At 43.1% G+C, this 24,174-nt stretch overlaps 1 protein-coding gene across 2 annotated transcripts in view; it reads left to right on the top strand.

Annotated features, from left to right (window-relative positions):
* The window catches only part of CLUH (clustered mitochondria homolog), a 58,155-nt gene extending 34,609 nt beyond the window's left edge, over window positions 1-23,546 (top strand). For both annotated transcript variants that reach the window (XM_073667798.1, XM_073667799.1), the window contains exons 8-26: window positions 205-352; window positions 485-577; window positions 2,841-3,535; window positions 5,157-5,386; window positions 6,200-6,304; window positions 7,452-7,552; window positions 8,060-8,212; window positions 8,504-8,566; window positions 9,401-9,645; window positions 9,749-9,833; window positions 14,653-14,806; window positions 15,723-15,862; window positions 15,989-16,069; window positions 16,189-16,314; window positions 17,755-17,876; window positions 18,518-18,611; window positions 18,798-18,932; window positions 20,479-20,552; window positions 20,832-23,546. In XM_073667798.1, the coding sequence (XP_073523899.1) occupies window positions 205-352; window positions 485-577; window positions 2,841-3,535; window positions 5,157-5,386; window positions 6,200-6,304; window positions 7,452-7,552; window positions 8,060-8,212; window positions 8,504-8,566; window positions 9,401-9,645; window positions 9,749-9,833; window positions 14,653-14,806; window positions 15,723-15,862; window positions 15,989-16,069; window positions 16,189-16,314; window positions 17,755-17,876; window positions 18,518-18,611; window positions 18,798-18,932; window positions 20,479-20,552; window positions 20,832-21,006 (3,019 nt within the window). In that variant the 3' untranslated portion in view covers window positions 21,007-23,546. The remainder of the gene's footprint in view (window positions 1-204; window positions 353-484; window positions 578-2,840; window positions 3,536-5,156; window positions 5,387-6,199; window positions 6,305-7,451; window positions 7,553-8,059; window positions 8,213-8,503; window positions 8,567-9,400; window positions 9,646-9,748; window positions 9,834-14,652; window positions 14,807-15,722; window positions 15,863-15,988; window positions 16,070-16,188; window positions 16,315-17,754; window positions 17,877-18,517; window positions 18,612-18,797; window positions 18,933-20,478; window positions 20,553-20,831) is intronic.
* The last annotated feature ends 628 nt before the right edge of the window (window positions 23,547-24,174 follow it).

Genomic DNA, 24,174 nt, shown 5'->3' with positions numbered 1-24,174 from the left:
GCAAGTACACCAACCTCATCAGAAGTAGTGACTCTATTTAGAAATGCATGCATTTTGTATTGGGAAATGTGGCTAAGTCCGAATAGCAGATAGAGATTTGACATATTACGGAGAAAGGTGAAGGACCCCTGAAGCTTTTACTTGCAAAAGTCTTCTGTAAAGAGACAATGGAATGAAAAATGATTTTGACCTAATTATTTCCAGGGTTCAGAGACATCCCTTTGAGCGGATCGCTACCCCATTCCAGCTCTACAGCTGGACCGCCCCCCAGGTGGAACATGCCATGGACTGTGTTAGGGCAGAAGATGCCTACACTTCTCGTCTGGGTTATGAGGAGCATATTCCTGGTCAGGTAATGAAAACATTTTGTAGATAGTCAGTCATGGAGTAATACGCGCCATTATAGACGTCCATTCCTACATTGTTCATGTATCGGCTCTATTAGAAAATACCAAGAGATGCGTTACTGATATTTCTATTTCAGACCAGAGACTGGAATGAAGAACTGCAGACGACCCGGGAGCTGTCCCGCAAAAACTTGCCTGAAAGACTGTTAAGGGAAAGAGCTATTTTCAAGGTGAGTGTTATGATGCACGATCCTGACAGGTTAGCAGACCCTCTGTAAAACATCTCTCTATATAGTGTCTTTTACCCCTTCACGACCTTTGAAGTACATTTAATTTACATCAAAGGTCGTGTCCCTGCCTCAGATCGAGCCCATATCTTTCCCAGCACATGACTGCTGATTATACAACCATCATGTGCTGGTAACCAGTTAAAGTCCTTCATCGTCGCGCCCATCACGTGATCGCGGGGCGCCGTGGGTCTGATGACGCCTGTGCCTGTCAGTACGATCCTCCTGTGAACTGCAGCCTGTAACTGCCATTCATAGATCGTGATTTTCAATGCTGATGCACTGCTATGTATAGTACAGGCGATCAGACGATTGCTGCTTCAAGTCCCCTAAGAGGGTTCTTCAATATAGTAAAAAGTAAGAAAAAAAAAACACAAGTTCAAATCACCTCCCTTTGCCTCAGTAAAAATAAACATTATACATTTGGTGTTCAGGAATGTCCGATCTGTCAAAATATATAATAAATTAATCCAATCAGTAAACAGCATAACGATGAAAAAAGAATCAAAACAAGAGAATTACTTTGTTTGGCCACCGCAACATTGCAATAACGGGCGATCAAAACATCTTATCTACCCCAAAATGGTATCAATAAATACGTCAGCTCAGGGCGCAAAAAATAAGCCCTCACCCAGCCCCATATCACGAAAAATGAATGTTGCGGGTCTCAGAAAATGGTGACATAATCAAAAATGTTATCTTACAAATTTCCGAATTTTATTTTACCATTTAAACAGAAAAAATAATGTGTTTGGTATCTGCATACTCGTACTGACCTGGAGAATCATATTGCCAGGTTAGTTTTACCATATAGCGAACATGCAAAATATAAATCCCAAAAAAACAATTGTGGAATTTCACTTTTTTTGCATTTTCAACTCACTTGGAATTTTTTTTCTCACTTTCCAATGCATCATATGATAAAATTAAGGGTGTAATTTAAAAGTATATCTCGTCTCATGAAAAACAAGCCCTGATACAGCTATGGGGACGGAAAAATAAAAAAAGTTAGGGGTGGTGGAAGAAGGGGAGGAATAAACGGAAAATCGCAAGGCCATGAAGGTGGGTTGAAGGGGATGTATCATTAAGAAATAAAATATTGAATTCCGTTTTTTGTGTTAAATGTATTTAACATTTATGATTTCTTTTTCTTATCACAATTTTTCATAACAAAATTAAACTTTGCAAACTTCACTCAGGCCACAAAGGCCATATGTCAGACTCCTAATACCTGTTCTTCAAATGGACTTTCGCAGCAGTAGACTGACTCAGACCCTACGGATAGAGAAACGTTATCTGATCATGCTCTAATCTGGGCAAAGGTTCTTGTGAAGGGAGGGGGAGAAGGTGAGCTGTGCAATCTATTGTTTGGTGGATCCTGTGTACTGAGGTGTTACCTTTGTAATCCTGTTCTGTTCAGAACACTTTTCAGCAGTCCTTTATCATCACAGGCAGGAAGTAAGAGCCTAATGGTTGATATTAAAACGGCAAGATTTCTGGTTTATTTCGTATAGATAGCGCTATAGAAAATTAGAAAAAAAAACACAAAAAAATTTGTTAGAAAACGTATTTAGCAAAAAAAAAAAAAAAAAAAAATAGGTCATTTACTGATGAAACATTCCACTCACTTTAGGATCTAGTATATTAAAGAGACGGTCACCAGGCTTTTGTTGCCCCATCTGACAGCAGCACGATGTAGGGGAAGAGACCCTGATGCCAGCGCTGTGTCACTTACTGGGCTGGATTATTTTTCAACAGAAGATTATCACTGGATGACTAGCAAACCTGCTGCAGTGTCGTCCTGGATATTCATGAGGTCTGCACAGAGTAGGCTGAATGCAGTCAGTCATTGGTTCAGGCAGGTTATACAGAGCTCATTATTGAGAAGACTAGCAGAGCTGCAGTAGAAAACACAGAATATATCAAATCACAGCAAGTAGCCTGGTAAGTGACACATCGCTGGAATCAGGGTCTCTACCTGTACATTATGCTGCTCTCAGGGCAGCAAAGCCTGGAGAGATTGCCCCTCAATGTGTAATAGTGGTCATCAAACGCTCCTCAGCAGTGGATGTTGTGGGATAGAAGGATGAGCCATGTTGAACGTCAGCATGTCCGATCCCTTATTCCCACAGTAGATGAGCAGCTGGCGAGCTTTCTGGTAACTGTTTATTCCCCTTCAATCCATTGAGATATATCATTCTTTCAGGTCCACAGTGACTTTACAGCAGCTGCTACCAGAGGTGCCATGGCCGTCATCGATGGGAACGTCATGGCCATTAACCCCAGTGAGGAGACTAAAATGCAAATGTTTATCTGGAACAATATCTTCTTCAGCTTGGGATTCGACGTCAAAGATCACTATAAAGATTTTGGTGGGGATAGTGCCGCCTATGTATCTCCTACAAATGATCTGAATGGAGTGAGGACATACAACGCAGTGGATGTAGAGGGACTATATACATTGGGGACAGTGGTAGTGGACTATCGAGGATACAGGGTAACGGCACAATCCATTATTCCAGGGATTTTGGAGCGGGAACAAGAGCAGAGTGTCATTTACGGGTCCATTGACTTTGGCAAGACTGTTGTGTCCCACCCCAAATACCTGGAGTTATTAGAGAAAACGAGCCGGCCGCTTAAGATCCTAAAACACAAAGTCCTTAATGATAAAGAAGAGGAGGTGGAGCTGTGCTCCTCGGTAGAGTGCAAAGGGATCATTGGCAACGATGGGCGCCATTACATTTTGGACTTGCTGCGCACTTTCCCACCAGACCTTAATTTCCTACCTATAGAAGGTGAGGACATGCCAGAAGAATGTAAGAAGATGGGCTTCCCCAAAGAACACAGACACAAGTTATGCTGCCTACGCCAGGAGTTGGTGGACGCTTTTGTGGAACACAGGTAACGCGGCTCTGGTGTTCGGAGGTGGCGAAAATACCGTCCTATAGATCTAGGTGTAGGGTGGAGTCCGGATATTTAAAGGGAACCCTGACAGGCGATACATACTGTCCAAATCGCAGACCTCATGAATCAGAGCCTGACTGCACGATCACAGCCAGGTATATTCTCAAACGCTCCGGTGCTTCAGAGACTATAGTTCGAAGATCGGATCAGGGACCATAGGCGGAGACGGGGCTAGTCCGGCTCCAGGTGATGGACAGGTCAATCGCTATGGATTGTACAGCCGGTCCATGATTCAGGCTGCATGTGGTTAGGACAGCATGAATCCGCTGCCAGGTTCCCTTTTAATAGCTATGGGGTGATGCCATGTGGGCACAGTTAGGGGTAGGTACTCCTGATACCAGTGATGGAGAGCAGGAAAATTCTAGACAAATGAAATCCTTTTGTGCTTTTATAACCCCTGACAGGCAAGCTGTTGTTTTTTTTTTTTGTTTTTATTCTTTCCTCTCCACATGCCCCTTTACACCTTTGCATTTTTGGCTCTCCACATTTTAGCAGCTAAAACTTTAATTTGTGTGTTGGGTATGACGCCTTGTTTGTATGCAGGGAAATATATTTTCCAGCTACAGGAGTTTCCGCTACGGTAAAGAATGTTCTTAGAAACCTGCAAGAAAGATCCGCTACGTCTTTAGAACCAATCACTCTTGCTGATTTTACAGGTTTTTATGAATATTATTTATTGTGCGGCATAAATTCATATTGCCACTTTATATTCAGCGTGATGTGTGTTTTTTGGGGTTTATGCTGCAAGTTGCACAGTCTAGAAAAAAAAGGTTATTTTTGGGCAGTTTTATTTATACTGTACTAGATAACTTATCCAATGTATACTTCAGGTTACTACGGTCTTGTGAGTGCGTAATGAGTGTCATGTATTTTCACAAAAAGCTGTTTTTTTTTTGTTTTTGGGGGGAGAAGGATTGTAAGCTTTTATTACAAAAACACTTCCAAGAGACGTACATTTATTTTATTTAAATTAAATTGTATTTATTTAATATATCCCCTTTAGGAGCCCCCGTTAGAAGTAAAAAAAAAAAAAACCCATCTTGGTCTGCTAAGGTCCTGCAGCAATGGATAAGCGCAATGGAACTGAATCTGGCCGAATCCAGTGATCCGCCTCCTTGTCTTGGAGACCATCCACCACTGATGCACTGCAGAGGTGGATGGTAACCTAGGCAATGAGCAGTAACTATTGCTGTAAAAATCTTCTCCATTCTCAAGGATAGAGGGAATTTTTAACAAAGGATAAATTGCAAAGCTGTTTGATTTTACAAGCCATTTTATCCATTTATGCTAAGTAAACTCTAGTAACTATATATTAAAGGGGTTTCTCAAGTCTGTACCTAGATAGCACTGGTTAGGGTAGACCCAATTGTTGGAAAGCTGGCAATGTTTTTTTTCTAATACATGTTCCATGGAATGGGTTGTTCTAGCCAAAAGTCACATTGTGGCCATATCCCCAACATCCGTTCCATTCCCCATATTTGATAAAACGTGGACCACGGCTGACAAATGCCCGTTTTCATTACCCCACGCTGACTCCTTACACTTGATGTTCCTTCAGATACCTCTTGTTTATGAAATTGGCTGCCATGCAGCTCATGCAGCAGAAGACCTCCTTACAGGAGAACCCCGCGGCGCTGGAAAATGGGGAACCTGCAGCCTCCGCCGACTCCTCAGCTCAAAGTGATCCTCAGGAAAAGAGCCAGTCTGCAGAGAAGACGGTGGACAGTGTGGACGGAGAGTCTCAGCTCAAAGAACTGGAGGAAAACGTGGCTGCCCACAATGAAACAGGTATCCGAATAAAAACATGGACGACTGTGAAATTATCGGTGCCTGGGGCTATCGTACAGGGGCTAGGTCACTTCTGAATTGTGCATAATAAAGCTGAAAACCTTGCTTGAACTACAACTTGGTCCTGTTATGGCCATCCAGATCTGTTGCGTGGCACGATGGCTTCCATCATAAACTGAAGCTTTGTAGGGTTTTATGAATTGGTTCTTCAGAATAAATTTTCTGTGTGACCTATACAGTCTGGTGGAAAAACCTCTATGTGGCTACCCTTTGATATATGAAGAACACGGAATATGCCATAGACGCTCATTCACTAATATGGAGGCAATGTTATTGTACGGTTCAAAATGGGACTATAATACATCTGTGAGCACGACCCCTTACAACAAGCTTATTCCGCTGTAATGCTTTTTAGTAGCAGAATGTGTCCATCTTCACCGGGCAACATCTTGCCAAAGAAACAGCTCAAGTTGTATATTTGGAAAGGTGTTCACAAAGTTAGCGCCAGCATTTTCTGCAATGTTGGCATTACAGAGGAGGAAGACTTTAGGCTGCAGTGATTTTCTTTTTGGCAATGCTCACGTTTGCATCTCAGCTTTCATCCAGAAAATCATAGAAGTCTTTTTCATATTTGTACACCGATCCGCTTCTCTTTGTCGCACCTCGTCTGTACCTGTGCCGGCATCGGCAGTGCCCTCTGTGCGACAGATCCAGCCTTGTGTTAATTAATAGGAAGAGACCCCAATGTATTAATTCCATTTTAATACGACGGAATCTCAGTATTTCTATTGCTTTTTTTCCATTTGCTTTTAGTGGATCAGAAGAGTAGAGAAGTGATCCGGAATGCATGCCAGGCGGTGGGCTCCGTCACAGAGACCTCTTTTGATATTCGTTTCAACCTAGATATCTTTTCTCCAGGTAATTCTTAAATAAATATTGCGAAAAATAGGTATTCATTAATTCATTCGTACATACGTATAATGGCTGCAGGCTTTCTGATAACACTGTAAAATAACCATAAATCACCGCTCAAAGCCCCCCTGCTCTAGAGAAGCTTCTCCGGTGGTCCCTGCCTATTCTACTGTGATGATGACATGTACATACATAGTTCTCGTCATCGCTGCAGCTGATCGCCACTCTCAGCAGTAATGCTGGCGACATATGACACATGGCTGTTTGTGGGTAGGAGAATGATGTATGCGATCTAGTGTCGACTGGAACAACCTCTCTGAACAGTAGAAGGCTTGAAGCTTTTATAGTTATTTTATTAAATGCTCACATTGCCTGTCTGCTGTTAGGCATATTTAATTGAGATTTGGATTCCCCTCATTCTTTTGAGGATCAAATTAATTTGCTGTTTCTTTTGGCTTGCAATGAATGTATTGTAGACATTATTTTGAGTCCTTTAAAGAGAACCTGACAATAGAGTTGGTGAGAAATGATTAGCAGGACCCAGTCCAGAGCTGGGTCAGTCAGTTCTGGCCACTGGCCAGAGCCCTGGGAACCTCCTCCTGACATCCGCGGGTCACACCAGGCCGGCTAATCACCAGAAGAGCTGCGGAGGCTGGGAGGTAGGAGGTTCTCGGGCTCCTGTCCAGTGGCCACAGATTATTGCCCTTGTCTGCTGGGCTTGGGAATCGATTGACACCCACTCTACCCCTCTCCTCTGCTCATTATGTCTGTTTCAGCAAATAAGCAAAATCCATATGAAACCTCTTTTCTGCGTTGTGCTGATCCTCTTAGACATTTTTGAGTAAATTGACAGTCGGGTGTTACCAGTTGGGGTGTTTCCCTGCTGCTGTCCAATCAGTGCTGAATGTGTGGGGACGCGCTCTTTAAACAACACCCAGTTGTCATTTCATACATTTCTGCTCCAGGATTACTAAGACCTACAAGTCCAGAGAGCTGAGGACCTCCCTCCAGCAGAGGCCATAACTATGGTGATTACTGAGGCACTGATGAGGAGGAAATCCCTTTTATCATTGGTGTCACTACGTTGTTCATAACCAGATCATTAGGGTCATCGGGTAACAATGTCTTTCTTGTGTCTGTCCTCTGACAACAGGGGTGCGTTTCCCCGAGTCCGCACAGGCTGAAGTCCTGAATCAGAAACAACTGCTGAAGGACGCAGCGGCTTTTGTCCTGTCCTGTCAGATCCCATGTCTGGTAAGAACTCTGCTTCATTGTGTATTAAAGGGGTTGTCGCTTTTTTTTTTTTTTTTTTTTTTAACTTAAATGCATGTAATTGGGGCTAAAAATTATTTTTGCAATTAGACTTAACAAAAATGTTTCCACCTTTTGCCGTCTATTGCCAGCTGCCGAGTGAGTTAACTGAGAATCTGTCAGCTCACTATGATGGTTTGACTAGGAGTTTTGTTACTCTGTCTGTCTTTTTCTGAACTGATGTATAAGCGTAGACTATATCAAAGTTGAATGTGCAAACAAAGCCCAATAAAACAATATTTTTAATTAAACATGTAACCGTTAATATAACCATTTGCAAAAATGTTTTTAGCCCCAAATATATACATTTAAGTAGAAAAATAAGTGTCCCCAAAGGTGGGAAACCACTGTAATGTCAGCTGTCATAGTCATCCCCACCCTCCAGCTGCCTGTAATTTTGCATATGCAGAGATGGAGACGATGGATGCAATAAAATTGACTCTCTTGCAGATCAAGGACTGTCTTGACCACAATGTAGTCCCCATGGACGGAGCCACCCTGGCTGAAGCAATGCACCAGAGAGGAATCAACATGCGCTACTTAGGCAAAGTTATAGAAATCGTCAAAAAATTCCCTCTACCATCCCAGCTGGATCATGTCTATGTGAGTGTTTTTTTCCTCCTAAAATCAGGTCCAAGTTCTTTGTGCATTATACTGAGAAATTATCCGGTCATTAAATGGGAACTTACCGCAGTGATGGCCCATTTCTTGATAGTCTGCTTTCTAATAGTTTACCACCATGCAGCGGCTTTTTTTGTTTTTATCATTAAAATATTTTTAACTATTTGATGTTACTTTTTTAGAGTTTTTCCACAATTCAGCTTATTCTCTTTGAAGCTAATTACACTTCTATCAGAAAATTAAATAAAGTTTATCGTACATTTATTTTTCTAGAAAATACTAATAAGTGAAGTGATTACCAGGTCTGCAAAGCACATCTTCAAGACCTACCTGCAGGTAAGACCTCAATCTACACGAGTGCAAGACTCGCCTTAGGCTGGGTTCAGACAGGCGTATTTCATTGCTCATATACGGACGGCAATGCTCGTACTGATCGCAGGTCTCCCGACCTGAACTTACAGCCTCGTAGACACACAGGAGACTGTATGTTCAGGTCCGAAGACAAGCTGTCAGTCTGGGCATGGGGGTCCATATACCAACCGTGAAATGCGCCTGTCTGAGCCCGGCCTTAGGTTTACCTAGTCCACAGTAGAGAAACCAAGATAAAAATGAGCAAATATCCTCTAATAAATAAATTAATAAATCGTAATAGTACATGGAAATAGCATATGTACTTGCTCCATGCACACAGAAGTGCCATATGTACTTGGACACACGAGTTTGTGTTTCTCTACTACAAATACCCAGACGCTCCTTGTGCTGCCACATGGTGCCACTATATAGCACTGTACTGTAGATAATCATTGAGCTTGCCACCATTTTTTTTCTTATTTTTTGTTTCAGGAGTCCAAAAAAACAAACCTAAATTAGTTATATAAAAGTAGTTTAGGCCCCTATATACTGCTATGAGTGCTCAGTACACATCTGAGGTTGCACCAAACTCTAATTCTCCTGTGTGCATGAACCCTTAGGGAAATCATGACTAAAGACCTTGCATAGAAGCACATTGTGTCTTCCTGTGACTAGAGATGGAAACTTTTATATAAGTATTCAGAATAAATCCCTAAATAGGCAATAATTTAATGTAAAGCTGGTAACAATATGGGTGGCTGTAATTTCTGCTCACAAACCTGTTTTTGTACTGAAGCTTCTCCATTTTTTTCTCTCCAGGGGGTAGAACTGTCGGGTCTGTCAGCTGCTATTAGCCATTTCTTAAACTGCTTCCTCAGCTCCTTCCCCAACTCGGTCGCTCACCTTCCCGCTGATGAGCTGGTCTCCAAGAAAAAAAACAAGAGACGTAAAAACCGCAACCTTAATAGTGCTGACAACACGGCCTGGGCCAGCGTCACCCACCAGGAGCTATGGAAGAACATCTGCTCTGAAGCCAAAACCTACTTTGACTTCAGTCTTGAATGGTAAGCGATCACCAGAAGGTTGTGTACTTAATCCACATTACTAGGAGACGTAACCCAAGATCATTAATGTTTATATAATTGTAAAAAAATATACATTTTCTAGTGAAAACGTGGACCAGGCCGTGGAGATGTACAACCTCCAGAAGATCAGCCTGCTCCGAGAAATGTCTATCAAAGTTGGCATCCAGGTACCGCTCGGATCTGCTTCAACTCAATGCATGATCACAAGGGTTTAGTGATGAGGTTGCCTGCTCTTGCCCAGCTAGGCCTCGGTTTAGTCCCCGCACTGACAGTTAAAGCTCATCCTAAATCACACCGGTCAAATCTATTTTCAGTGACCTAGTAATGGTGCCTTATGGCATAGGTAATAGGTACAGATGTGAATATTACAGGGAATCTGTCAGCTGGTTTTTGCTATTTAATCTGAGTAGCATAGTATAGGACAAGAGACCTTGATTCCAGGGATGTGCCACTTATTAGGCTGTTTTTTTTTGTTTTTTTTTTTAGTTTCAATACAATAAGTGTTTTATCAGCAGGAGAGTCACTACAGGACTATAGCTCAAGTGCACAACAGTCAGGCTAATCTGTGTAACCCCGCCCCCACCACTGATTGGCTGCTTGCTCGCAATGCACTGTGTGCTCAGGAAGCTGCCAGTCAGGGGTGGGGGCGGGGTTATATACAGTTTAACTCTTGGCTCTGCTACCTCTCGATCAGAGAAAACAGGTATTCTATGAAAACTACACCAAGCAGCCCAGTAAGTGACACATCCCTAGAATAAGGCTTTCTTGCCCTATGTTATGCTGCGATCAGATAATATAGCAAAAACATGCTGATATATTCCCTTTAACACCTTAAGCCCCGCGGGTGGTTTGCACGTTAATGACCGGGCCAATTTTTACAATTCTGACCACTGTCACTTTATGAGGTAATTACTCTGGAACGCTTCAACGGATCCCCCTGATTCTGAGATTGTTTTTTCATGACATATTGTACTTCATGATTGTGGTAAAATTTCTTCGATATCACTTGCGTTTATTTGTGAAATAAACGGAAATTTGGCGAAAATTTTGCAATTTTCAAAATTAATTTTTATGCCCTTAAATCAGAGAGATATGTCACACAAAAGAGTTAATAAATAACATTTCCCACATGTCTACTTTACATCAGCACAATTTTGGAATCAAAATTTTTTTTTGTTAGGGAGCTATAAGGGTTAAAAGTTGACCAGCGATTTCTCATTTTTCCAACAAAATTTACAAAACCATTTTTTTAGGGACCACATCACATTTGAAGTCACTTTGAGAGGTCTTTATGACAGAAAATACCCAAAAGTGACACCATTCTAAAAACTGCACCCCTCAAGGTGCTCAAAACCACATTCAAGAACTTTATTAACCCTTCAGGTGCTTCACAGGAATTTTTTGAATGTGGAAGAAAAAAAATGAACATTTAACATTTTTCACAAAAATGTTACTTTTAGACCCATTTTTTTTTATTTTCACAGAGGTAACAAGAAAAAATGGACCCCAAAATTTGTTGTGCAATTTCCCCTGGGCACGCAGATACCCAATATGTGGGGAAAAAACACTGTATGGGCGCACGGCAGGGCTCGGAAGGGAAGGAGCGCCATTTGACTTTTTGATTGTAAAATTTGCTTGAATAATTAGCGGACGCCATGTTGAGTTTGGAGAGCCCCTGTGTGCCCAAACATTGGAGCTCCCCCACAAGTGACCCCATTTTGGAAACTAGACCCCCCAAGGCACCTATCTAGATGCATAGTGAGCACTTGGAACCCCCAGGTGCTTCACAAATTGATTCGTAAAAGTGAAAAAAAAAACCACAGGAACTCTCCAAATGCAACATGGTATCCGCTAGCAAATTGTCGGCTCAAATTGTTAGCGGACATCATGTTGCATTTGGAGAGCCCCTGTGTGCCCAAACATTGGAGCTCCCCCACAAGTGACCCCATTTTGGAAACTAGACCCCCCAAGGCACCTATCTAGATGCATAGTGAGCACTTGGAACCCCCAGGTGTTTCAAAAATTGATTCATAAATATGAAAAAGTGTTTTTTTTTCATTTTTACGAATCAATTTGTGAAGCACCTGGGGGTTCCAAGTGCTCACTATGCATCTAGATAGGTGCCTTGGGGGGTCTAGTTTCCAAAATGGGGTCACTTGTGGGGGAGCTCCAATGTTTGTGCACGCAGTAGCTCTCCAAACGCAACATGGCGTCCGATAACAATTTGAGCCGATTTTCCATTCAATTTGTTAGCGGACACCATGTCGCGTTTGGAGAGCCCGTGATGTGCCTAAACAGTGGAGCTCCCCCACAAGTGACCCCATTTTGGAAACTATACCCCTCAAGGATTTTATTAAGGTGTATAGTGAACATTTTGAACCCAGAGGTACGACACAGAATTTGTTTACATTAGGTCATCATATTGAATAAGTTGTCATTAGTCTTGAGCGCAAGTGCTCGCTGCTTGAGTTTGCATCGGGTACTCAGGTATGCACCATGTACAGCGTGTGCTCGAGTCCCTGCTCTGCATGTTTCACGGTTATTAGACACCCAAAAAAAACCATGCGGGGATCGCTCGTGCATGGCAGGCAATCCCCCTAAAGTTTTTTTGGCCGCGAAGCATATGGGGCAGAGACTCGAGCATGTCACTCAAATACCCACGATACTCAATGCATACCAGAGCACCCGATGCAAACTCAAGTAGCGAGCACTTGCGCTCAACACTAGTCGCCATATCGTCATCTTTTTTCTTACTTTTGAAAAAAATCCCAACCCCATCACAACCCTAACCCCAACCCCAACCCTAACCGTAGCACAATCCTAACCCAAGAGTTTATTTTTGACGCCGTTCCTTGTGCGGTATAAGTGATTAGACGACTTTATTCTTCGGGTCGGTGTGATTACAGCAATGCCAGAATCATATGGGGTTTTTATGACTGACAGCTGTCACACACAAAAAGACGCATTTTTTGTAAAATCTAGTTTTTGCATCGCCATATTTTGAGAGCTATAATTTTTCCAGATTTTGGCAGACAGTCATGTGACGGCTCGTTTTTTGCGGGATGAGTTGACGTTGTTATTGGTGCCATTTTCAGGCACGTGACATTTTTTGATCGCTTTCTATTCCGATTTTTGGGAGGCAGAATAAACAAAAACCAACAATTCAGGAATTGTCTTTTTTTTTTTTTTTTATTCTGTTCCGCGTGTGGTAAAAGTGATAATGCAGCTTTATTCTTCGGGTCAGTACGTTTACAGCGGTACCACATTTATATCGTTTTTCTATGTTTTGCACTTTTACATAATAAAAGCTATTTTATAGAAAAAAATATTTTTTAGCATAGCTTTATTCTGAGAGCTCTAACTTTTTTATTTTTCGGCTGATGGAGCTGTATGTCAGCTTGTTTTTTGCGGGACGAGATGACGTTTTCAGCGGTATCATTTTTATTTATATTCGTCTTTTTGATCGCGTGTTATTCCATTTTTTATTTGGCGGTATGGTGATAAAGCATTGTTTTTTGCTTCGTTTTCTTTTTTTTTTTTTTTTACAGTGTTCACTGAAGGGGTTAACTAGTGGGACAGTTTTATAGGTCAGGTTGTTCCGGACGTGGCGATACCAAATATGTGTACTTTTATTGTTTTTTTTATAATAATATTTATTGATGGGTACATTATATTTTTATTTTTGGTGGATTATTTTATTTATTTATTTTTTTATATTTTTGCAATTTTTTTTTTTTTTTTTTTTTTTTCACTTTCTGGGTGTTTTTATACTTTATTACTTTGTCCCACTATGGGACTTTCACTTTTTTTTCTCTGATCGCCTGCATGGCACAGGAATGCAGCACCATCCCTGTGTCATACAGGCTATCAGCGCTGCACAGTGAGAAGATTGTTTGGAGATGCACTGCGCATGTCCAAACAATCTTCCTGCTGTCTGGTGACCCGGATGTTGTCATGACGACATCGGGTCATCATGGCAACACCCTGGAAGCCGGAAGAGGAGGTGAGTATCTGTGATCACCTCCCCTTGCCCCCGCAATGCTGCGATCGACTTCGATCGCAGCATCGCGGGGGTTAATGTGCTGGGAGCGGTGCAGGACCGCTCCCTGCACATAGTACCGGGTGTCAGCTGTGACAATCAGCTGACACCCGGCGGCGATCGCGCCCGCACAGCCTGTGTGCGCGCGTGATCACGATGACGTACTAATACGGGTCTGGCTCTTAAGTCCCAGGGCACAGACGCGTATTAGTACGTCAGATGTTATTAAGGGGTTAAAGGGGGACAAGGGATTTCCAAAATTAAAAAGCCTCAACAAAGTTTGGATTTAAAAAAAAAAAAAAAATACAAAAAAACCTGTGCTTTCCTCACCCTCTCTGGTCCAGTGCTGAATCTCCACTACTGCTCCCAATATCTAATATTGTCTGCGGTGCTGACGTCGCAGCAGCTCTGCCTAAGTTGACGGCTCGGAGCTGCTGAGCTCACTGAGTGGTTTGTAGAAAATAGCAGAACCTGGGAGCAACAGAGACTCTGCACGGGACCTGGGGAGGGTGAATAAACAAAGTTATTTTTTTTTTTTTTTCTTTAACAAACTGCAGCTGGGGGACAAGGGTTTTCTGACACCAGAAAACCCCTTTTTAACCACATCCGTACAGCTCTGCTGAATATGAAAATCCAAGTTCCTTTACAAGAGCCAGGACCTGATCCTTTCATCTGTTGTGCTCTGCTGAGGCTCCCTCTTACAATCAGTGGTTTGGGGTAACATGCCCCCACATATGCCGTATTGGCCCATTTCTGGCTGCAGGCTCAGTATTATGGATGATCCATAGAACGTCTGACTCCATAGCACTGCAACGTGCCCTTCTTGTGTTATGGGTATATTGGCACCATTACCCAGATTAGCAATGCAAAGTGAATGAGAATTACCCTCAATAGGTTGAGAGAGAATACAACATTGTGTGATGTTTAGTTTTTCTTCACAATCTCAGGTCCTGCTCAAAGAATACCACTTTGATAACAGACACAAACCCACCTTTACTGAAGAGGACATCTTGAATATTTTCCCTGTGGTGAAACATGTTAATCCCAAAGCTTCTGATGCTTTTCATTTCTTCCAAAGTGGACAAGCGAAAGTGCAGCAGGGTGAGCATCGGTGCTGCCGCTGGGAGGGGTGGGGGGCCTGCGGCTCCGGTGAGAGGGGTGGGGGGCCTGCGGCTCCACTGAGTGGGGTGGGGGGCCTGCGGCTCCGCTGAGTGGGGTGGGGGGCCTGCGGCTCCGCTGAGTGGGGTGGGGGGCCTGCGGCTCCGCTGAGTGGGGTGGGGGGCCTGCGGCTCCGCTGAGTGGGGTGGGGGGCCTGCGGCTCCGCTGAGTGGGGTGGGGGGCCTGCGGCTCCGCTGAGTGGGGTGGGGGGCCTGCGGCTCCGCTGAGTGGGGTGGGGGGCCTGCGGCTCCGCTGAGTGGGGTGGGGGGCCTGCGGCTCCGCTGAGTGGGGTGGGGGGCCTGCGGCTCCGCTGAGAGGGGTGGTGGCTGCGCTGCTGCCTGGGAGGGTCTTCCCCCTACATTGCTTGTCACTAGAGTGGGAACCATGGTATACTGGGAAGTCCTATAAAACTAGAATTGTATTTGAGGTTTCCCACTTAATATTCAAAGCTGATCAGTTAGTATGACCCTCTAAGGCCGGATTCAGACCACTCTGTAATTATTCACAACAAAGGGGGTGAATGCCCTTGGGGGAGTGGTCTTGTATCTGAAACTGGATTCAGATGATGGAATTGTTGACTTCAGTTGGGCAAATGGAGTCCATATTGTAAATCATACATTTATTTATACTGGCTGTCACAATGTCAGTTTCTTAAGATTCAGGCCCTAAGCTTGACTGACTGGCCCACCACCAGAAGGAAGGGCAAATGTAGTCCAAAGGCAGCAGCTCCCCGACAGTCATTATCGTGGGTCTGAACGCGGCCTTACTTAGCGGTTAAACTTTTTTTTTTCCTCCATAATTATGTTGTAAAATATCAGAGTAATTATACAATTTTCTTATCTTTCCCAAATGTTCTTAGGTTTCCTAAAAGAAGGGTGTGAACTAATAAACGAAGCCTTAAATTTGTTTAATAACGTGTATGGCGCAATGCACGTAGAGATCTGCGCCTGCCTGCGACTACTCGCCCGCCTCAACTACATCATGGGCGACTACTCAGAGGTAATAGTCCAATTAGAGTCCAAATAAATAAATAAGAAATGGCCGATAACGAGGTGACACTGAGAGGGTTTTTTTTATACAAGTTTCTTCTAAGTCTTGATTGACAAATGACTTTTGTATTATAAGGCCTTAAGCAATCAGCAGAAAGCCGTACTGATGAGCGAGCGGATTCTGGGTACTGAACACCCCAGCACCATCCAGGAATATGTAAGTGCCATGTAATACCTGACCACTGGCTGATTTTCTTCTCTACTATATCGCTCCTTTTTTGTGATTCATGTGAATATATGTCTGGTGTCCGCCCTGCCCCTCGTGTTTCCTTGCAGATGCATCTGGCATTGTACTGCTTTGCAAATAACCAGCTCTCCATTGCATTAAACCTGCTGTATCGGGCGCGTTATCTGATGCTCCTTGTGTACGGAGAAGGTCACCCCGAGATGGCGCTCTTAGATGTAAGTAAATTCCAGGACTTGTAAAATTGCCAACATGTTACATTTGATGAACCCTTAATTTGGAGGCTCCTCTTCACAGTACAGTGAGCCACATACATTTCGGAGACCAGTTTCTCCCCAGAGGGGCACAATCCCAACTTGTGTAACTCAATGTAACCGAAATGTCATCTAGACATGAGAATTGGCCATACAATCTGTGACCTGGTTTTCATACCCGATTAGCCAAATACTTGAATATCTAGTTGGCTTAAACGTGCTACCCGTCTAGGACAAGCCCCTGTTCCTCTGATGGTGACCTGTGCCCCAGCCTCTCAAACCCACCAAAATGAAACCCTATAGAACAGGGATGTCAAACTCAAAACACTCAGAGGGCCAAAATGAAAAACATTGACAGTCACAGGCCAACCAGTATACCATATGATGGGCCCCACATAGTCCCCCCCCCCCCCCCCATACCGTATGATGGGCCCCACATAGTCCCCCCCCATACCGTATGATGGGCCCCACATAGTCCCCCCCCCCCCATACCGTATGATGGGCCCCACATAGTCCCCCCCCCCCCCATACCGTATGATGGGCCCCACATAGTCCCCCCCATACCGTATGATGGGCCCCACATAGTCCCCCCCATACCGTATGATGGGCCCCACATAGTCCCCCCATACCGTATGATGGGCCCCACATAGTCCCCCCATACCGTATGATGGGCCCCACATAGTCCCCCCATACCGTATGATGGGCCCCACATAGTCCCCCCATACCGTATGATGGGCCCCACATAGTCCCCCCCCATACCGTATGATGGGCCCCACATAGTCCCCCCATACCGTATGATGGGCCCCACATAGTCCCCCCATACCGTATGATGGGCCCCACATAGTCCCCCCATACCGTATGATGGGCCCCACATAGTCCCCCCATACCGTATGATGGGCCCCACATAGTCCCCCCCCATACCGTATGATGGGCCCCACATAGTCCCCCCCCCCCCCATACCGTATGATGGGCCCCACATAGTCCCCCCCATACCGTATGATGGGCCCCACATAGTCCCCCCATACCGTATGATGGGCCCCACATAGGGGTGGTGGTTCTGGTGTCACAGGCCAAATATAAGCACCGTACGGGCCAGATTTGGCCCATGGGCCACAGTTTGACATGTGTGGTTATAGAAGGTGGACTATGCTACTGCTAATATCTGCTGTGGATAATTCCTTCTCATATGCACATGCTGACAAAGTGGAGCACAGACACCATGAACACGGCCTACAGAGTCATTCCATTTTTCTCCCCTTTAATTTTTTAATCAGATTTTTTTTATTAAACATATAAGATATGAAACATTTATAAAACAATATCATGTGCATGTATATAAATATCTAGATCTATCCAAAATTCATTTTTCTCCCATTTATAATCAAGTTTATATTGTCTCCTCAGAGCAATATTGGCCTGGTACTACACGGGGTGATGGAGTACGACCTGTCTCTCCGTTTCCTGGAGAACGCACTTGCCATCAACTCCAAATATCACGGCGCCAAGTCTCTCAAGGTTGCACTCAGGTGAATAGACATCTGCTCCCTAGACCTGGTTTATACCTACGCTCGCTGAATATTATTGGAAGTGGCACTTGTCACATTTGGATTTCTACATGTTCAGTATATTCTGTGATCAGAGCCAATTACATTGTTCCCCAGCGTGCGATCAGATAGGGAGAGGCACAGCGGCTGGGCGAGGATCCCATTACTGACAATAGAACTGATGCATGATCCTTGCTGGCTATCATGCATATGCAATTGCTGCTGTGAGATCTTACTGTTTTTTTTATTATACTCGCGTGCATGTATTTGGACGTAAAAATCATTTTTGCAATTAGGTTTCATGAAGCATTTTACAACATTTTGCTTTTATAGTCTGTTTCCTTGCACATTCAGCTGAGAGGAACTCAGAAAAAGACTGATAAGGATTCCAAATTCTTCTGTCACAATCATTTGAAGGAGCTCACTAACAGATTTTCAGTTAACTCATTCTGCTCCCAGAAGTGTAACACAGGGACTATAGAAGGCAAACGGTGCAAAATCTTTAATATAATTCAGAGGCAAAAGTGATTTTTAGCCCCCAAAATCTTCCATTCAAGTAATAAAATAAACTGTCCCCATGCATAGACATCCCCTTTAATAAGATTCTTTGTCGCCTTTTGCAGTCACCATCTTGTAGCTCGTGTGTATGAAACTAAAGGAGAGTTTCGCTCGGCGTTGCAGCACGAGAAGGAAGGATACACAATCTACAAGAACCAGGTGAAGTGTCGGCCTTTTCTAGACCGCTGTGCTCTTCTAGCTTTTCATGTTTCCAGAATGTCTATGGTGGTCGTGATTTGTGGGCAGCAGTTTGAGATTCATATTACTTTACATTGAAAGCCTAACAACTCTTACTGTTGCTGCTCTGCATCTGGTATATTAATGTTTCCTCTTGTTGTTTTCCAGCTGGGGGAGCAACATGAAAAGACCAAAGAAAGTTCTGAGTACTTGAAGTACCTGACCCAGCAGGCGGTAGCTCTGCAGCGCACCATGAACGAGATCTACAAGAATGGATCCAGTGCCAATATCATGCCTCTTAAGGTATGCGACCGGTGTTTGTCGCAGTAAATAATGGAAGACTTGTCCGTCCTTAGGCTGCATTTACATATCTGTGTGAGTGCTACCATCCGAGAGAACTTTTTTTTTTTTCCACTGAAGTAGGTAGATTGTCTGAACTTTTATCATCCATTTTATTGATTCTTGGCAATGTATTAGTTAAAAATGGATGAAACTTTATGTAAGGGCTCGTGCTTACTAATTATATCGGGCAAGTGTTATCCGTGGTTTTCTTGATCCGCACTCGTACCCATGATATTCTATGGGGCTGTGCACATGTCGACTTTATTTATTTTTTTCTCAGTGATCAGAGTTAAAAATCGGAGACCTGATTTTGATCGGAGTGTTGCTTCAAAACCAGCAATGCAAGTCTATGGGTCCGTGAAAAAAATCGGACCGCACTTGGATGACATACGAGTGTAGCCCGATTTCCATGGAAAAGGTGAAAAGATGGAGAAACCTTCTTTTTTTTTTTTCTTCTCCACCTCCGAGAAACTGATGCCACTCTGATCAGAATAATCTGACCATTTTTCGCGAATGGGGAGAAAACTGTCATGTGAGCCTACAGCTCTGCAGTGTGTACTGCCTGTCCGATGTAGCAGAGTTTAGTACGCTAGATGTAGGAACGTTGACTACAGGATACAGAGTTGGCACTACTACATCTGACATTTAACTCTGCTATATCTGCGAGACTCTGCTTTACTGCTTCATTTAGACAATACAGCGTCCTGACAGGTGGCGCAGCGCCGGATGTCGGTAGAAGCAGAATCTAGTGTCATGTAGTAGTGCTGACTCTGGAGTGGCTGAGCATATGTACAACTAGCTCCGATAAAACCGCAGACTGGGGGGAAGACACAGCCCCACTGTTCTTGTCAGCACTGATGCCCCTTAAGTGGGATTTCCAGTGATCAGACAGATTAGTTGTATTTGAGCCAGCACCTCTCGGGAGGAATAAAGTTCACTTTCTCCATGATGGCGCACATTCATGGCCGGGGATCTTCATAATGCGATTAACGTGCAGAATAACTTTATATCTGCAGATGAATGGCATTATGCAACCTGACAGGTTCCCTTTAAATACATGTATTTGGGGATAAAAATCATTTTTGCTTTTCGGTTTCTTTAAAATTTTTGCAGAGTTTTGATTTTACAGGCTGTTTGTTTCCTGGCACATTCAACTTTGATGTGGTCATAAATCAGCTGAGTGGAGCTCAAAAAAAGTCAGAAAATAGTTAGTGCACTGATTTTGGTGGGAGAGCTTCTGACCGTCAGACAATGCATTATGTGCCCAGCAATGGACACTGCAACACACAAGCTATGGATGGCAATCGGCTCAAAATTTTTAATGAAACCCAATTACAAAAATGATTTTTAGACAAAAATAAAGTAATTTACTTAAGAACACAAATGTCTTCATAGGAGGACAACCCCTTTAAGTACTTGGCTTGTATGGAGATTAATATGATTGTGTGCACGGAGTGTAATGGACGCTGTAAGTGTGGGGCGCTCACATACGTGTGTTCCCTTTCAGTTCACGGCTCCCAGTATGGCCAGTGTCCTGGATCAGCTGAATATCATTAATGGAATCTTGTTCATCCCACTCAGGTAACTGACATTTTTGGCCTGTACTTTTTTTATGCTTTTTTTATTGGGTTACAAGGTGCGACCGAGAGCAGTTACACAGACCTAGTGGCACAGAAATCGGCATCTCATCCCTGCTCACATCCCTACTTTCTCAGGACCCACTTCTTGCCCCTACAGATGTGTGGCCAAAATTGTAATCCTCTGATATACTTTGTGTTCATCCCCTCTTTTCACGAATACTTTTGTAGTGTATTGTCTCTTTTGACACTGTGTATTGTAACAACATTGATATTTTTGCAGTCAAAAAGATCTGGAAAATCTGAAAGCCGAGGTCCAGCGTCGTCAGCAGCTACAAGAGACCATTAAGGGAGCCGACAATCAGAAGCCTGAAATCCAAGAAACCATAACATCGAAATCAGCCGGAACGAGCGCAGTCACAAGTGACGACGCTGCAGACACGCAAACCTCGGCTTAGTTCTGTCCCCGCTACCTTCTTCAGACGCCACTTTTTAAAACTCTAATCCCTCCACAGGGTTTTCACCAAGACCTATAGATTATAGAGCACGTCTTGGCAATATTGTTGCACAGGTACAAATGCTGATAATTGACAATGCAAGGAATAATGTCTGATCCATCAATGATTTGTGTCTGCTGCACCAAGACCCCCTCCGTCCCTAAGCAGCTGTGCACATGCGAGAATCGGGGGCTTCTCATGGCCCAGTCCCGGGACTTCAGTGTGTGTGCAAGCTGGGTATGTGTACATGCAAAATCCATTTCTGCATTTTGTGTTTGTACCTTATAGGTAACCGCTCTGCTTCCAAGTGACAGAATATTTCTCAGGTCAGTTAGTGATGTGGACTGGGACCGAGTCCATCAGCGAAATTCAAAGCCAGAGCTCCCGAATTCCTGGCCACAAGGCTGCGGTCTGAGCCTATAGATGTATCTTCTGTGGCCCCAGAATGAAGCCATACACTCAATGAGGAATGACCCCCGAAATCATTATTCCATAGCACTCTTGGGTGAAGCAGACATGGACGGTGTATGTGTCGACCTTTTTCCTTTTCTAAGGGGAGGACTCTGTTTAAGCCATTTGCTTTTCTGCTTTTTTTTTTTTTTATTACTAAGGACTTTTGGGTTTTTTATGATTTTTTTATTTTTTTTCTTAAGATGATTCTACGACCTGTGATTTAGTATGCCTGTAGTATTCAGCAGATTATCCAGTGACATGACATCTGCATATGTGTAAGGACAAGAAACCGCCCTTTGTCCATGCTCATCACCCACACAATAGTGCCTGAATGTACAAAGTGGGGTCAGACCGCATAGATCACACAACCCTTGCTGAACTCCGAGGTTCTGTCTTGTGGAAGGGGTCGATGCTTTGTCATCTACACTCATTTGCAGATGTATTATGGTTACGTCACTGCTCGTTTGAGACATTTTGTCCTTTAAGCTTTTTACAGAATCTCCTGAAAAATTTTTTTTTTCTTCTTAAAGATATGGTTCATTTATTGATCTAATATATAATAGGCTACAAATGGCATACTCCTCACATGTGGGTTTTGTACGGCTGTGATGTTAAGTGCTCACTCTTTGTAATTATGCAGCATCTGATTGTAACGAGCATTTTTCACTCTCTTCTGCCTTAAATCCCAATGTTCCCTCTGCGCTCTGTGTTACCAGTATTGTCCGGTCATCGGCCTCTCCCTCCATCCACAAGGAGTTTTCTAAAAAGGTGGCTGGGTGCTCGCCTAGGGTCAGGATGCATTAGGCCAGGTTCACACTTTGTCATTGCCGCATGTGTTTTTCATCATGGGGGAGGAGGGTGGAAACTTAACGGAATCATATTATGTTTTTACTAATAAATCTAGTGTTATGGCTGTATAGGGCACGGTAAAACAATAAAAATTACACCTGTTTTGTAATAATCCGATGTGCCAGTGCTGAGAAATCAAGCTTTGAAGCCTCATGCAATTTAGCCTAAGAGCGTGGAGAGGTTTCTGCTCCGAATACTCGGCAAAAAAAAACCTCAAAGCTTAAGGGGTTTTTTTGGGGGAAAGAGTTTCTAGTCCGAAAAAAAGTGTGAACTAACCCTTTAAAGTGCATTGTGGACGTGCCATAGTACTTTGACATGCCATCAATCCACTTCCAGGCAGCAACTTTAAAGCTTGATTTCTCAGTGGCTTCACGTCGGATTACTACAAAAAGTGCGGTATCGTTTTACTTGGACCTTATCGTCATACAACTATTTATAATGGTGAAATCGTCCCGACGGCTTCCATTTAAAGGAAAACTTTCTACTTGCCACTTTGGCATCCATTGCCAGTTTGCCCAACTACAGTGTAATCTTGAACTCATGTAGTTGAGGTCTATACGATTTCACCAAAAGTCGCAGTTGGATCTCATTCTAAACTTTTTTTTTATCTGCATTTCTATCTTGACGAGAGGATGTCATTCTCAGCAGGGATCCAGTCTAGAAATCTGATTTCAACAGCTTCACATTTTTAATGAATAAAAGTATTCAAATGTAATTTTTTTTTTTAATTGTAGTTTTTTTTTCCTGTTTAGTTCGTTGTTTTGAATGTTTGCTGTATGAATTCATGCGATTTAATATTCTAGAATGTTCTCTTGTTGTACGTTTTCATTCATTTTATATTGTTTTGGATCTTGTTCTTATATTAACTTAAGACCTCCTTGCCCTGCGTACAAATGACAGTAAAACTATAATCCAGTGTATTGGGGGACTGAGAGCTCCTATGGCTAAGCTGGCGCGTATGATTGGTTGCAGGATTTTTGGGAAGGTGTGTTTAGCATATCCAGTGACTACTGCTCACCTCCAATACCTGTTTTGTAATTGTCTAAATGCTGCTCTTTACTGTTTCATGGTAAGTGTATTTTTGGGAAATAATTAACTTTACCAGGCAGCAGTAGGTAAAAGCACTGTTGTCCTTTGTCCTAAACAGCATATTCCTAAAATTTGAGAATTTTAGCCTTTAATAAATTGATGATAACGCATTTCATGGTTTTCTGGTTTTATTACAATTACTTATTTTAACTTTTATATTTCTGACTCAACTGAACTCTTACAAAATATTTGGGGGAAACCTTTTTTAGACTTTTTTTTTTTTTTTTTTTTTTCATGTATAATACAAGAGAAACCGTAGCTACTGAAAAGTTTGTTATAGGGGTATTACAGGTGAGTGGCGCCAATGATGTCCTGTCTAAAAATACCTCTCGGGCAGCGTACATAATCGGAATAGCTCAGGTGCGTGCGTTCCAGGTATTGATGGATGCGACATATCGACGCAGCTTGCCTCTTGATACGCTAGTGAACAGCGCTTGTATACCCCCGTTTAATATATCCACCTATATGATCAAGTATGTTACAGGGACTGTGTGTCGTCAGAAAATGACCTATTGCTTAAATCTGTTTTTTTTGTGTAATGTATCTTAAAAAAAAAAAAAGGTTAGCAATGATCTTTTCATATTGCGATTAATAAAAAATGGTAATCTTGCTATTTTCACACTGGCCACTGGGGCTTTTTTAATCTCGTTCACTTTTTTTTTTTTTTTTTTTTTCCATGAGTTTTCAGCAGTCTCCTTACCAGCAGAGGCAGGATTTCATTGACAGGCAACTTCTCTT

This window comes from Phyllobates terribilis, unplaced genomic scaffold (assembly GCF_046119375.1).
Source record: "Phyllobates terribilis strain yellow unplaced genomic scaffold, ASM4611937v1 Scaffold_2__4_contigs__length_985480577, whole genome shotgun sequence".
In the NCBI taxonomy this organism is placed as follows: domain Eukaryota; kingdom Metazoa; phylum Chordata; class Amphibia; order Anura; family Dendrobatidae; genus Phyllobates; species Phyllobates terribilis.
The sequence above is the reverse complement of the archived record's forward strand: the minus strand, read 5'-3'. Positions and strand labels throughout refer to the sequence as shown.